This window comes from Podarcis gaigeae (assembly GCF_964106915.1).
Source record: "Podarcis gaigeae genome assembly, chromosome: 1".
NCBI classification, from domain to species: Eukaryota; Metazoa; Chordata; class Lepidosauria; order Squamata; family Lacertidae; genus Podarcis; species Podarcis gaigeae.
Window position 1 is genome coordinate 81,321,904 of NC_139678.1, and position 14,212 is coordinate 81,336,115.

Below are 14,212 nucleotides of genomic sequence, written 5' to 3' on the forward strand. Positions count from 1 at the left end.
TGAGACATTAGGAAGAAAAGGGGGAAAGAGGTGGAGGATGGAGAGATGGGTGAGAGTGGGGACAGGTGGTGATGTTTCTATTTTACTTACTATATGTAGGGTTTGATTTCAGCGTTCTTCTCTTTACATAGTTCATTTTGCACATCTTATATCCCTGCATATTTTACAAAAACTACCAATCGGTTTTCCATTATTACATCCATCCAAACTTATTTACACTGCTGACTTTACCTGACTTTACTGCAGCAAGTGTAGGAAAGGGGCCTCAATTACCCCCGCCCCCCAAGAAGCATGAGACAGGCAAAAGGACTGGATGCAGTTCGCAGAGGCCTAACACCGTCACAGGCTTCTGGTCACGCAATTGTCTTTCTGATGAGTGCTCTCGAACTACCATGTCACAGGGATATTCTCACTCCGACGGTCTTCCGTTCATGGGCTGATTCATTGGATCAAGTCTGGAGAACTAGAATACGTCACCTAAGCTGGCTTTCCTTCCTTCCGCTATTAGAAATTGCTCTTTCCAACCGGGCCAAGATGAAGCTCGAGGAATTTCTGGATCTCCTTCCAGGAGTGCTCTTGGGCTTTGGCGTGCAGTTCCACTTCACCTCCCCATTGGTTAGGCAAGAGAGTACTCCGGAAAGAAGAGCAGTAGCAAAGCGGGGAACCAGGGGGTTCTAGGAGGTGTCCAGCTCCCGGATACGACAGCAAAGCACAGTTCCTTTTCCCATGCTGCTTTGCTCTGGCTATGGCCGCCTCAGCAAATAACTTGCTGTTTAGGCTTTGGTCGCTTTCTGACACCACAAAGAGCACGGGCCCTTGGGCCTTCTCTAGAGGGATGGCGGAGGAGTGATGTCTTTCATCCAAAGGATCTTCCATGACGTGGTAAGAGGACATTGTCCCCATTTCAGTGATGAGAAGCTTCTCAACAGCATAAGGGATGGCAGGGATATAGACGTCACGAAAGCGAAGTGATGCGCCTCTCATACCTGTGGCACCATTGATGCACACAGCAGCCACGATCTGGTCTAAGAAAGTAATCATGGCCAGTGCGATTTCCGATCCTTTGGACAGCCCAACGACTCCAAGGCCCGGGCCTCTGACCTGGCGGGGGAGGAGGGAGGGAACCACACATAGCTATTTCATCAACGGCATGAGAGGCAGATGCAAGTAGAGTTTTGCAAGAAGGAAGGCTCTAAACAGGTTTGTTCAGAAGGAAGAGTGATTCTACACATGGTGCAGGGTGAGTCAGTAGACTGAGATGGCCGAATGCTGGATCGTACATCAGACTGCATGTAACCCTTTCTAACTGGCTCCTTCTGCACTAGGGCCCTTTCACACAGCATTGAATATAGTGGAATATTATCTAGTGGTGCCCTTCCTTACAGCCAAGCTCTTTCTAAATGGTTTATACACAACTGAGTCCTGCTCAGCAGAGATCTCCTGCCAGGCTAATGAGCAGCTTCCTCTCTGCAGCTCCTTCCCCTTGTATGTACTGCTTCCTCTTCAGCAGGGCTGGGGAATTAGCAAGGAATTACCCCTTCAATCTAACATGAGCTCCACCTCACGTCCTACCTGATCACTGGCTGATGGGAGACCGAGTCTGGTAACAAGTTGGAGGACCACACATGTCCCACCTCTGCCATATACAGCCAGCTTCTGCTCCCCACAAAATGTGTGTGTGTGTGTGCGTGCACTGTCTTAGGCGTGTCCGTTTTTAGCCAGATCAACTCCATACAAAGACAAAATGAAGCTTGGGAGATCCTACTGTACTGTACAAAACCTGGGAACTACCTAGCGACACCTGCCTTACTCTAGCTTTGTCTGATCAAGTGCATATCACTATATATTCCAGAATCCTGTTTGGTGCCACTTTGACAGTGCATTCTTTGTGGGGACCCAAGCTTCTCCTGCACCCTCGTGGGTCAGTTTTGACAGGTGGGTGGGACCACACACCTACAAGTCACTTAACATCATTATGATGTCAGATGATTGAGAGGTGGCTCGCCCGTCAAAGTTGGCCTGCCAGGCCAAAAACGTTCCTCACTCCCAATCTATTTTAATCTCTAGTCCCACTACAGAGTACCCTTGTAACAAGATAGAAGAAAATATACCCTCTCAGACACACCTTGGGATGTTTTAAGAGTAGTATGGATGCTTCCTCAAAATATTCCAGGTCCACTTCTTCTAGGGTCTGTGGGAGGTCATCGTAGCCAAAGAAAGCCAGAGCTAGAACAGCAAAGCCTTTATTGGCCAGTAGGACGGCTCGAAACTCAATGAGACCTCCAGACCCACCAAATAGGTCAATCACCCCTGGAAACGGCCCAGGCCCTGCAGAGAGTCCAAGAAAGGGAGAGCAACTATGAGTGAATGTATTTGTAACTGTCTGGAATAAGAACGTGCCTGCCTGCCTGCCTGCCTGCCTTTGGAGGTCTCTGAGACCATGCAGGGTGGGGTGGAGGAAGGGGGTGACCTTGGAGAGGACAATAAAAGCAACCTGGGCATGTGAACAATGTGTGTCCCACAATGAGGGAAGAGAAGGACTGCACGATTGTAGGGAAGGTTCAGAAACAAATGGGAAAGTTGCATACAGACGTGTGGGAAGAAGGAAAAAGCAGTGAAGAGGTAAAGGACAGGGGGCATTTCTCTTTATTCTTATAACCCAGGAAGTATTATAGGACTTTCTCATCCAGGTACTGATGAAGCCCCAGCCCACATAGGTTCATCTATGCATTAAGTGCTCACAGACTGTCTACTGAGCCCACTAGGCCACAGCAGGCCCACTGATAGGGTGGTGTGAAGCATCTGCCTCACCCTGCCTGCCCCACTGCTGGTGGAATGCCCCCCTGTGGTTAGTGAGAGGGAGGCATTATGGCATGTGGTGTTGCCGTTCATCTTCTCTGCCCCTGAGGCAGGAAAGACGTGGGGCAATGCCTTGAGGAATGTGCCAGCTCTCGCAGGGTTTGGCAGGTGGTGGTGGGGATGTTCTGACAACAGTGGAAGTGGGGTGGGATGCAGCAGCGAGGGCAGCCCATTCCCATTTCACCACAAGTTGTGAAACAGGGGTGGGCTGGCACTGCGCTAGGCCATTCCTCATTGTAGTTAATCACCCGGGAGGGGAGAGAAAGCACAAATCAGTTTTCTTACCTGGTGGCAAGAAAAGGGCGCCCCGAACTTTGCCTTCTTTGACCTGGACACGTTCCACTCCATGGGCTGCGTACCATCTCTCCACAGTGCAAGTGGCCAGTGGTACATCGTTGGGTGAAGGAACTAATACCAAAGGGCCAAAGAGGCTGACCTGGATGCGGAAAGGGCTGCCTGTCACGTTGCGTTTTATCAGCCTGTGGAACTTTTTCTCTGGCTTCAGGGAGGAGAAGAGGCCCATGGGCCAAACACCTACATAGTCCCCGCCTAGAGCAGCCGCCTGCTTCACGTCCACCTCCCCAGACAGATTTGCCCGGAAGTGGGCTCTGGATTGAAACTTCTCTCCCTTGTCATCTGTAAGCAATGCATGCAGGGTTACCAGCTGGGAAGGGTCCAGGCCAGAGGCGCGAATCCACACGGGTGAGTCGGCTAGTGAGCTTTTTGGGGTGACAGTGAGGCAGGCCATGACAGCAACCTGAGGAAAGTGTATTAGTGACATTTCCAGTAAGTTTGGGAACTGTAAGAACGAATGAAGGAGGTGCTCAGCTTCCCTACTTCCCCTAGGGCAATTCTTGCCCTTAACCTCTGATTGAAGCTCTCTCCTTTATATCCCGCCTTTCCTCTTTTACACACACACTTTAATCCTCTGAACTTGGTGAGGTAGGTTGGGATGAGCGTTAGCAACTGGCTGAAGATAATTCAGAAATCTTTATGGCTGAGGAGAAAATTAAAACTCCATTCTGTCCTAGTTCAAGGTTGGTAGTCGACCAAGTTTTACACCAGAGCTTTCCAAACTGTGTGTTGCAACACATGAGTGCATTGTCAGCAACAGTGTGCGGGTGTGTCGTTCAAACGCTCCCCACACTCCTCCTGGGGCTGGTAAAGGGTGCAGGCAGCCCACTGGATTGCTAGTAAAACTGAATTACCGTGCTGCAAAATGATGCATGTCTAAAAAGTGTGTTGCCAACATGAAAAGTTTGGAAAGTTCTGTTTTACCCAGAGCAGGCCCACTGAAATTAATTGACAAAGTTAGCTTGATTAATTTCAGTGCATCTACTTTGAGTAAAACTCAGCTAACACAGGCTTTTAACCAAGTTCTTTTCTTCCTTGGAGCTGAAACTCCATGCACCGAACCGTTGGCTCACTTGCGCGCTGCAAGAAGCCCGCCTGCCTGCGCACGCTTGCAATCGAAGCTGCACTTGGAAGCGGGGCCTTCGCTTCCCGCTGCCGCTGTAGCCGTGCTGACTGCGGCTGATGGGAGATGCAGAACAACCCCGGCTGGAAGGTCGCCGCTTCCCGCTCCGCCCGCCCAAGGTTTGGGGGAGCGCGACGAGCAGATCTTCCTTCCCCTCCAGGCGTCTGCAAATCCTCCCCGCGCGCCCGGGCGACGCTGGGTTCTGCACTCACCGCGACTTGAATGGCTCAGGACCCGGAGGAGTTGCAGCCGCCAGCTCCTCTCTCTCGGTGCTCCGCAGGTGCCCAGTACCTTGTCGGATCCTCGCCAGGGTAGTCCCTCCCCGGGCAGGGCACGATCCCGTGGACGGGCGCCAAGCGGGGAGTTGCTCTGTCCTGCGCCACGTGACTTGGCGCGGCTCCCTCTGGAGCAAAAGGAGGACAGATAAGGCGAGGCAAGTCGGTGCGAGAAGTGAAACCTCATCCCACGCCCGCGCTGCCTGGTGTTACTCGAGGAGAGGATTCAGGGCATTGGGGGTGGGTGGCGAGGTAGCTGCCCCTCCTCACCGCCAGATGAGCCGTCCTCCCCACATTTCCAGCTTTCACGGCCTTTGGCTCAAAAATGTGTAAAGTTATTTCCTTTAGTTTTCTAGATTGTTGTTTCTGTCATGGTATGCTTTAGATGACATCCCTGCATTGCAGGGGGTTGGACTAGATGACCCTGGAGATCCCTTCCTACTCTGCAGTGATTCTGCATCTCATCTGATTGTTTCAGTCCCTCCCCTGGCCTTTGAGAGAACTCTAAACAAATGTACAGGGTGAGTCCTTTGAAAGAGGCCCCGTGGATACAGAGTACACATGTTCCACGGGCCCTCTTTTAAAAGACTCACCCTGTACATGCCAGTATGATAAATGATTCTGTGCGAACTGCTGGTGCTTATTAAATGAGTAGCTTCACTTTGTCATGTTTGTCGTATTTATCAGTTAACAAGATGGCATTTTAAAGTATTTAACCCCCATTCTATAAGCTGCCTTGAAAGGTCAACTAGCTCAGGGAGACATCATTGAAATTGATTAAATAAATAAAATACAGCTAACACCAGTAGGAAGGTGGTATGTGATTGTTCTAAACATTATTGACCCTGATTTAGAAAGCTTACCTTGCTGGCTAAGAAATTGTGTATGCAGTTTAGATACAAATGTGCAATTTGATTTGCAACCCCCAGTGTCACATGTGGTAAACGCACTCACCCAAGTCATATAGAAAGAAGAGGCGGAGGTCCAATTCTAGAAGCAAAAGGTGGCCACTTCTACTCTGTGCATCCGATTTGCTGTTAAAGTCAGACCTCTAATTTTGTGAATGATAGAGCTACAGGGGAGCTGTGAGGTAGGTAGCCAAGTTTGTTGAAGAGACCAGATTTTTCAGGGTGTATAAAACAAAAATTGCAAATGAGCTACAAAGGAATTTATCCAAACTGGGTGACTGAATCCCATTTGCAATCTTACGGCCCAGTGTGAGCTTAGTTCAAAGTGATGCCCTTATACAAGGGTCATTTTGGTTATCTATAAATGGCTTTTGATGAAATTGTTTTTCCAGAGAGTGAAGACCTTGTGTATTCTCTACCGCAGAGCCTTCGCCCCCTGTGAACTGTAGATAAATCTGTGTGAAAAATATATAGCTCACATGTAACATTAACCCTGCCCCTCTCAAATATTGTTCTTTGGTAAGATGGTTCATTCTGAATAGAAATAATATTCTAGCCAACTATAAGATATATTGGATGAGGAAATATTTCCCTCTAATTGCAAACTCAAGGAGAGATGTTTGACACTGTCTTTAACTGTTTTAAAGCATCAAAGACTTTTTTCTCTTTTCACAGGTTTTTGGACCTTAGTTTGAAGTTCGACATCGTGGCCTTTTTGAGTGGGGATGGGATCTGTAAATCCTCATTTTTATTTGTATAGCTGTGTTTTTATATTTTTATCAGATGTTCTTAATTGGTTTTAATAATGTAAGTTGCTTTGGGTCGTCACTCTGTGAGAAAAGTGACTTTTTTATTACTATTATTCACAGCAGAGTGCTTTGTAGGGCTTCTGGGAAACAAAGAGAATCCCAAGGTTCACAGAAATTAAACATTTTTTTGTGGGGGATTATCTATGGGGGGAGGAACACCCCCCTCCAAAAAATGAAAACCAGGGCGGGGGGAAGGAATGAAGAATCTTGGGAAGGGGCATGGCTGGCTGGAGTCTTCAAACAAGAGCACTCCATGCTACATTTAGGTGTGCTTATATTGTGATATTTCACACTTGATGAAGATAAAGCTGTTTTCCCCTACAAAGGGCTGTACAGTGGTGCCCCGCAAGACGAACGCCTCGCAAGACGAAAAACCCGCTAGACGAAAGGGTTTTTCCGTTTTGGAGGCGCTTCGCAAAACGAATTTCCCTATGGGCTTGCTTCGCAAGAAGAAAGCCCATAGGGAAATCTCCGGGGACCTCTTTTAAATGCTAGCGGTGGGGAGCAAAGCCTTTTTCCCCCCCTCCGGCCTTCAGAAGAGGTCCAGGAAGGCCGGCGGGGGCCGAAAGGCTTTGCTCCCCACCGCCAGCATTTTAAAAGCAGTCCAGGATAGCAGGGAAGCGCTTCCCGCTATCCCGGATGGCTTTTGCAGGCAGGCGGGGGGGAGCAAAGACTTTTGCCCCCTGCCCGCCTTCAGAAGAGGTCGGGGGACAGACTGTCCCCGGACCTGGTCTGAAGGCGGTTTCCATAGGAACGCATTAATTGATTTTCAATGCATTCCTATGGGAAACCGTGCTTCGCAAGACGAAAAACTCGCAAGACGAAAAGACTTGCGGAACGAATTAATTTCGTCTTGCGAGGCACCACTGTAAATGGTTTTTGCTCTAGTTTCTGCTCAGGAGCTGCTGCTTTGGACAACTCTGGGTCCGTTGCAGAAAAGTCCCGTCAGGAGGTAGGGGAAATTGGGCACTGCGGGACCTCTACTGTTTGTCCCTCAGAACCCAATATTGCCAGTAGTGGAGGGGGCTGCCCATTTCTGCCCTGCTCCACACAAATTCTCCATGAGACCTAACTCATGTCGATTTTCAAAGCCCCAGATCAGTAAAAAATGAGACTTTGCTCTCTGCAACTAATTTGTAACTCTTCATGCTGGACAACCAAGTACAGGGTAATCATTGACAGAGACATTGGTCCAGGTGAATGCACCTTAGTTTTTCATCAGGCCAGATCAGGATCATGTTATACAATGTACAAAAACTGAACCACTCCCCTCCCTTATTTTCTGAAAACAGCAGAATCATACAACAAGCTCTTTCTGAAACTGGAGGCTTGTACAACAGCTCTTGTTCACATTCCTTTCTCTGCTCATAAGGAATCTGCTAGATTGGAGGCTTAGCCTGGTTGAACGTATGCCAAAAAATATGCCGAAGCTTAAAAATGTTCCCAGCTAATCAGAACCTGTCCCCCCCCCCCCACAAAAGGATCACTACCTACTTCAGAAGCTTACAGAAAAAGCTTCTGGATTTGAGCCAGTGTGGTGCAATAGCTAGACAAGACCAGGAGACCGAGGTTATCCCTCACTCTGCTGAAACCCATTTAGCCATGAAACTCATTTGATGACAATGGGCCATCTTTCAGCCATTCTGCCCAATATGGTTGTTGCGAGGAGAAAAGTTCCACATAAGCTGCCTTGATCTCCTTCAAGGAAAGTTTAAGATAGCAATGTAATAAAATATAGTTTTAGGGTGACTTGTGCCATTAATAAAAAATGCTGAAGCCTGAGGGCTTCCATGGAAGACAAGCCCCCCCCCCCATATAAATACAGAGAGGAGACTTTCATCACTAACCTTGACAGTCAAGCCCCAGTCATTAGCAATCGCCTGACACCACAAAGCTAAAATATCACACAGGTGCATAAATCCAGAAAGCAATGGTTTTAATAACTGCAGAACCAGTCAAATGTCCCATTCCATCCCTAACCCAGAAGAATACCTTTACAACAGCAACCAGGCTATTTATGATCTTTTATATATAACCCTACAGTCTGGAAGTTGCGAATCCTCAGACAAACCCCTTTAGGGCACTGCCCCATTTCATAAAGTCTGGGGTCTGTTGCTATCCTGGAGAACAGCTAGTTTTTAAAAAGATGTCTAAGCACTTCACTCTGGAGAATTCTGCTTTGCCATCTCCACAGGAAAGCAAAAGTGAGGCTTCAGCTAAGGGGCATCTGGATGCAAGGTAGCCTTCTCTGGAAGAATCTGATCTCCGGGGCCAAGAGAAGCCAGGGAGCAAACCAGCAGTGCATCTGGCCAGCGCATCTCAAGAAGCCATTTTCTATTCACGGAGAGGAGGGAAGGAGACCCATCTCGGCCTCATTCCTTGGCTGCTTTGCTCTGCGTTTGGCGTTTCTGCAGCAATGCCAGTGTGTCCCGCTTCTCAATGCGACGCAACTGCTTCTTCTTTGCACGCTTCAGTTTTGCTGGATTCCGAATCTGAAGGAAGGAGCAGAAAAGAAATGACAATGGTGCTGCCAGCACTCTTGTATATGAGACGCAAGAACTCTCAGGAAGAACAAGTCTCCTACTCCTCACCAGAGGCTTCAGAACAGGGATAGACAAGACTTTCGACTTGGGGATACACCCTTTGATTTTTACTGGATCCAGAGATCCACCAACCAGAATATCAAGGGCAAAAGATATAGTACACTTTGAACGAAAGGATTACGAGTGCAGATTGATTGATCTTGAGTACCAGAACTGAATTCACCTTTCTCCCATGCACCTGCCCTCCTCCAATACACACTCTTCATTTCATCAGTATAATTTAGGATGGATGGAGGGGTTTTTTAAAGGTATGTGTGATACCACTAAACAATTGGGGGTCACGCATCTTTGGAGACGTACTTCAAATTATCCAGAGATCTGCAAAAGAATCTTGATCTATCATTTGGCACGCACCATATTATGTCCAATATTGTTTTACAACATGAGACTGAAGATTTTGTGAATACACCATTATTCTTACTAATAAAAGGTAGGTAAAGGACCCCTGGACAGTTAAGTCCAGTCAAAGGCGACCGGGTTGTGGCACTCATCTCGCTTTCAGGCAGAGGGAGCTGGTGTTTGTCCACAGACAGCTTTCCGGGTCATGCGGCCAGCATGACTAAGCCGCTTCTAGCGCAATGGAACACTATGACGTAACATTACTATTTTTAATATTGATCAATTATAACTGGTATGCATGAGAGAACGATGTGTGAATCTTTGGAAAGCAGCTCTGCAATGGTGCCAGTCAGGAAAAGCGAAATATGGTGGCCAACAGCTGTAAACAGGACTGTTTTACGCAAAACATCAGATCAACGACATCTCTTGAGAGATGAAACTGCACATCCAGAAAAGCTGTGCCCATTTGCCTAGACCTGAAAGGCACCAGGATAAGGAAACAAGATTATGACGTTTGAGGCACACAACCTGAAAAGGCCTTGCAATCCTGGGACCTTGAGGTATTCAGATGGGCACCCGAAAGACGACGCAAGTGCTTTGCGAGCCCAGAAACTGTCCATGTCAGTCTTGCAATCCACAGATTTTAAGAATGGTGAAAATGGAGGTTCTAGCAGGGGAGCGCAGCTATCGTATACCCTTGACCGAAGAACGGTACACTCCTTCTATCTGGGATGGTCGTCCTCTTCCACCGAGCGTGCAGCTTCGGGAGGGACGCACATGGAGTGGTGAGGGAGGAAGGGGACACCAAAATGATCCATTTATGAAACAAAGTCCTTTCAGGACCTCAAGGATAGGAGCTGTAGTCATCTGGAGGGCACAACGTTGGCTACTCCTGAATTAGATACTATTCTTGCAAGATTTTGGCTCCAGCCCATTCTTGCATTGATCAGCAACTAAGATTATAGATTTTCATCCACATTCACATGGTATTAGTCTGGCTAGAGTCTCACCCATTTTGCTGAACAACATTGTATCTCCATGACTACATTGGGCAAAAAAATCCTGCATTGCAGGGGGGGGGTTGGACTAGATGACCCTCATGGTCCCTTCCAACTCTACGGTTCTATGATTTTCTGACTGGGAAAACTCATGGCTTGACAGATGTTGCCATTAAACAGTTACATGCAAGGGCTGGTCTGAAAGAGCTTGTAGGGCAGTTACTGTTTTGCATAACCTCACCCCTGCTCCAGGCCATTGCTTCCTATGCTGCAGGGTTGCACTGTGCTGCCATAACTCAATGGAACCAGCAAAACATTAGCAGCTCAGGCAGTAGTGCTTTCTGTAATACTTGGCTTGGTGCCGTAGCAACTGAAAGTAAGGTCTGGGCCAGTGACAATAGTATGCTAACACCTCCAGAAGGCATCCCGAAATAGGCCATAGAAAATTAGGGGCTTCTCCACTGGCTTCTTGGCTCAATAAGTGGTGGATATATAGTAATTGTAAGGTGAAATAAGCAGCCTCTCCATCATCCATCATCCAACCACCACAAAGCTTGAAGCTTCTGTACTAATAACTCCAAACAATTTCTAGCCTACACCTCTCTTGGCTCACTCTCACTGGAAACAAAAATGGCGCCCTAGTTTAAGCAGATTTAAACGAGTGTGTTAGGCTAAACTGAACCTAGGGTAAGTGAGGGTTTGGATAAACTCTGTATATTTGTTAGATGAAAACAGGCCACACCTCCCCTAAACACTCCTCCTCGATTAGCAGCAACTAGGAAGCATGGTCTAACATGTCATTTCTATCAAGCTAAGTGCAACACGGAGAGAACAGATGATCTGTTTATTGCAGCAGTGCTCCTCTTCTCACAGAAGGGAAGTTTCTTCTTCAAGAGAAAACTAAGGACTTAAAAGGGGAGACTCACCACTTGCACAACCTCTGCCTTCCGCTCATTCTCCAGTCTTCTTCTTAAGTTTTCTTCCCTTCGCAGTTTTTTCTCCTGAAGAAGACAGTGAAACCAGTTATATGTATTATTTTAGAGCCACAGCAGTGGGAATTTGAACCCTGATCTCCCAGGTCCTAGTCTAACACTCTATTCACCACAGCACACTGGCTTCCTAGAGTACTTCTGCTATCGGACAGCTATATAATAATAATAATAATAATAATAATAATAATAATAATAATAATTTTTTATTTATACCCCACCCTCCCCAGCCAAGGCCGGGCTCAGAGCGGCTTACAAGCAATAATAAAAACAAGATGAATGATTACAACTTAAAAACAAAAATAAAATACAACATTAAAATAATGGAACATTAAAATATTAAAATGTAGCCTCATCGCAGGAGGAGAAGGAAAAGAAAAAAGAAAGAGAGGGAGGGAGGGAATCAAATTGGCTCCAAGCCAAAGGCCAGGCGGAACAACTCTGTCTTACAGGCCCTGCGGAAAGAAATCAGATCCTGCAGGGCCCTGGTCTCATGAGGCAGAGCGTTCCACCAGAGTTGAAAAGGCCCTGGCTCTGGTTGAAGCCAATCTAACTTCCTTAGGGCCTGGGACCACTAGGGTGTTGTTATTTATGGACCTTGAGGCTCTATTAAATAGGCAAATAATGGGGAAAGCAAAATGTCACTTAGAGGATCTGAAATATTTTCCTTGAAGCTTGAATTTGTTTTATTCTGGATTCTTTTATTTGATGTTTTAATGTGTTGGGGGGAAATCCCAAAGCAGTTTATTTTAAAATATAAGGCAGTACAGAAATGAATAATAATAATAAAGTTAATTGGTGCCTAGACATTCTGTTGTGGTGACCGTAACCCAGGTTTAAGGGCACTGAAAATTAGCTTATATATCTGAGTTTCTAACACTGCCCAGAAGAGAGGACATGTGTCACAGCAAAGAAAACCCTCTAACTTACTATTGCACAATGGATAGTCCTTGAACATGAAGGGCTTATCCAAATATCTTAACCTGTCGGCAGGACAATACTGGAGTGGGGAGAAGCTCTTTTAAGTGTTTAGGTCCTAAGTTTTATAAGATAAGTTATCAATAAAACTTTTGAGTTCAGATTAGTAATATTTTGAAAGACAGTGTAAGTCTTTCAGTACACGTATGGCTTCAGTCAGCTGCTGCACTTAATAACCAGGGAGTTGCCTTGTATGCTAACTGTAGCTTTCATGTTGTCTTCAAGGGCAGCACCACATGCAACACACTGCAGTAATCTAAGAAGTTATCAGAACGTGTATTACTGTGAAAAGTCTATCCCAGGTCCAGGAACGGCAGTACCTGGCGATCTAGTCAGAGCTGGCACTCCTAGCTACTTAAGACACTTGGGTCTCCAGCGACAAAGATGAATCTAGGCACATCCTTGGGGGACACACTTGTTCTTTCAAAGGGGACCCGACTCTATTCTGAACAGGCCATCTGCCTGCTTCCAGACCTAGGAACCACTATTCAACAGACCACTTTATATCACATTTCTCTCTTACCTCACGCTCCTTTCGTTTTTCTTCCACCAACTGCCGTGCAAAATCTTTGACTAGTTTCTTTTCCTGACGTTCCTTCATCTTGCGTTCCCAGGAGGTACGCAAAGGCTTATCAAGAGTCATGAGAGAAAACCTAGCAAGGAGAAAACAGAGCCATTACCAGCCACTGCCATGACTGTAAAACCATACAAAAGCTTTAAATGTATAGGCGGTGGCTTTAAAAATATACATTTTTTTTTGCTCTTAACTATTTTTAGTTATTTTTAGCGTGCATCACCTTGATATGGCTGTTTAGAAGGTGCTTAATAAATAGATGATAATAAACAACTCAAGTGAAGCTTGTTTCTAAATTCCTGTTCATCAGACGGGGCTACACACTTTGCAGGCCATGCTCTCCACAAACTGGCAAAGACACCGTGTAGAACAATCGAACTATTCTGTGGAAACGATTGGAGAGGGCTTATTTAAGCATTGCAAACCACCTGTGAGTCAAATTTGTTTCAAACTCAGAGCAAAAATTAACTGCATGCCACTTGCTTGTTAGTTTGCCCCATACGCAAACGCAGTAAGTCCCGCAAAACAAGGTCCCGCCGCCTAAAGGCGAAGATCAAACTCTCACCGCTTCTTGCCGGTGTCTTTCCATACCCGCCCCGATTTAGGCTTTCCTCTGGGGATGGCGGGCGCCTCCTTCCTCTTCGTTCCCGGGGCAGCTGCCTGCGGTTTCCCTGGTCCAGCTACCGAGGCGGCCGCTTCCTCGCCGTTCCCGGGCTGCTGGACCTGCTCACCTCGGTCAGTATCGGGAGGGGGCTGCTCACTCAGTGGCTCCGCTTCAGAAACAAGCGCCGCCATAGCCCACTCGCCGGTTCCCCCGGAAACTGCTGCTCTGCCTCCCTCCACGTGAGAGAAATACAGGGACGTCCCCCTCGGATGACGTTTCGTCCTCGAGTATATGCGTAGAGCAACGAGAGTGGCTTGCTGCGCCCAGGCGCGTGAGGGAAACGTGGGCGGAGACAGCCATTTGACCGCAATTGGCCAATTGCCCTTCGGCTGCGAAGAGATGCGGTCTTACCCGTTCCGTAACAAAACTTCCGGTTTCCGGTTGTATTTGGTGTGATTCTTCACAACAGCATCGGAAATACATGGAACTCAAAAGGGTTGGAAGTTCACCTTCTTGCAGCGCATTGAAATGATCGAAAAATGAATAAAATAAATTAAAAAAAAGATTTTAAAAATAAAATAGCCCTTGATGACTATTGATGACACACACCCGCCAGTGCATTGCAGGGGTTGGACTAGATAACCCTTGTATGCAAACTGTCTTAAAGGGACTGTTCTGATTTATTTATTAAAAGGAAATTTGGCCGCAATCTACAAGTTCTTTTACTTTAGCATAAAAAGGAGTGGAGACTGTAATGTTTTCACTGTAGCTCTCAGAAGCACTAATTTTAATCATAAAC

At 46.8% G+C, this 14,212-nt stretch overlaps 2 protein-coding genes across 3 annotated transcripts; both read right to left on the minus strand.

Annotated features, from left to right (window-relative positions):
• Positions 1-244: 244 nt before the first annotated feature.
• BAAT (bile acid-CoA:amino acid N-acyltransferase) lies at positions 245-4,813 on the minus strand. 2 transcript variants are annotated; one of them, XM_083699478.1, is made up of 4 exons: positions 4,549-4,813; positions 3,145-3,495; positions 2,126-2,328; positions 245-1,101 (listed from the first exon to the last, which is right to left on the minus strand). In XM_083699478.1, exons 1-4 carry the CDS (start codon positions 4,796-4,798, stop codon positions 505-507), a joined length of 1,401 nt encoding a protein of 466 aa, XP_083555604.1. In that variant the 5' UTR covers positions 4,799-4,813; the 3' UTR covers positions 245-504. The 2 variants fall into 2 exon arrangements, with proteins under 2 accessions (XP_083555604.1, XP_083555605.1); XM_083699479.1 differs by having other exon boundaries at positions 3,145-3,616; positions 4,549-4,741.
• Positions 4,814-8,247: 3,434 nt separating this feature from the next.
• Positions 8,248-13,697, minus strand: CCDC86 (coiled-coil domain containing 86). Its single transcript, XM_083700114.1, has 4 exons — positions 13,375-13,697; positions 12,759-12,888; positions 11,195-11,269; positions 8,248-8,820 (listed from the first exon to the last, which is right to left on the minus strand). Exons 1-4 carry the CDS (start codon positions 13,602-13,604, stop codon positions 8,701-8,703), a joined length of 555 nt encoding a protein of 184 aa, XP_083556240.1. The 5' UTR covers positions 13,605-13,697; the 3' UTR covers positions 8,248-8,700.
• Between the last annotated feature and the right edge of the window lie 515 nt (positions 13,698-14,212).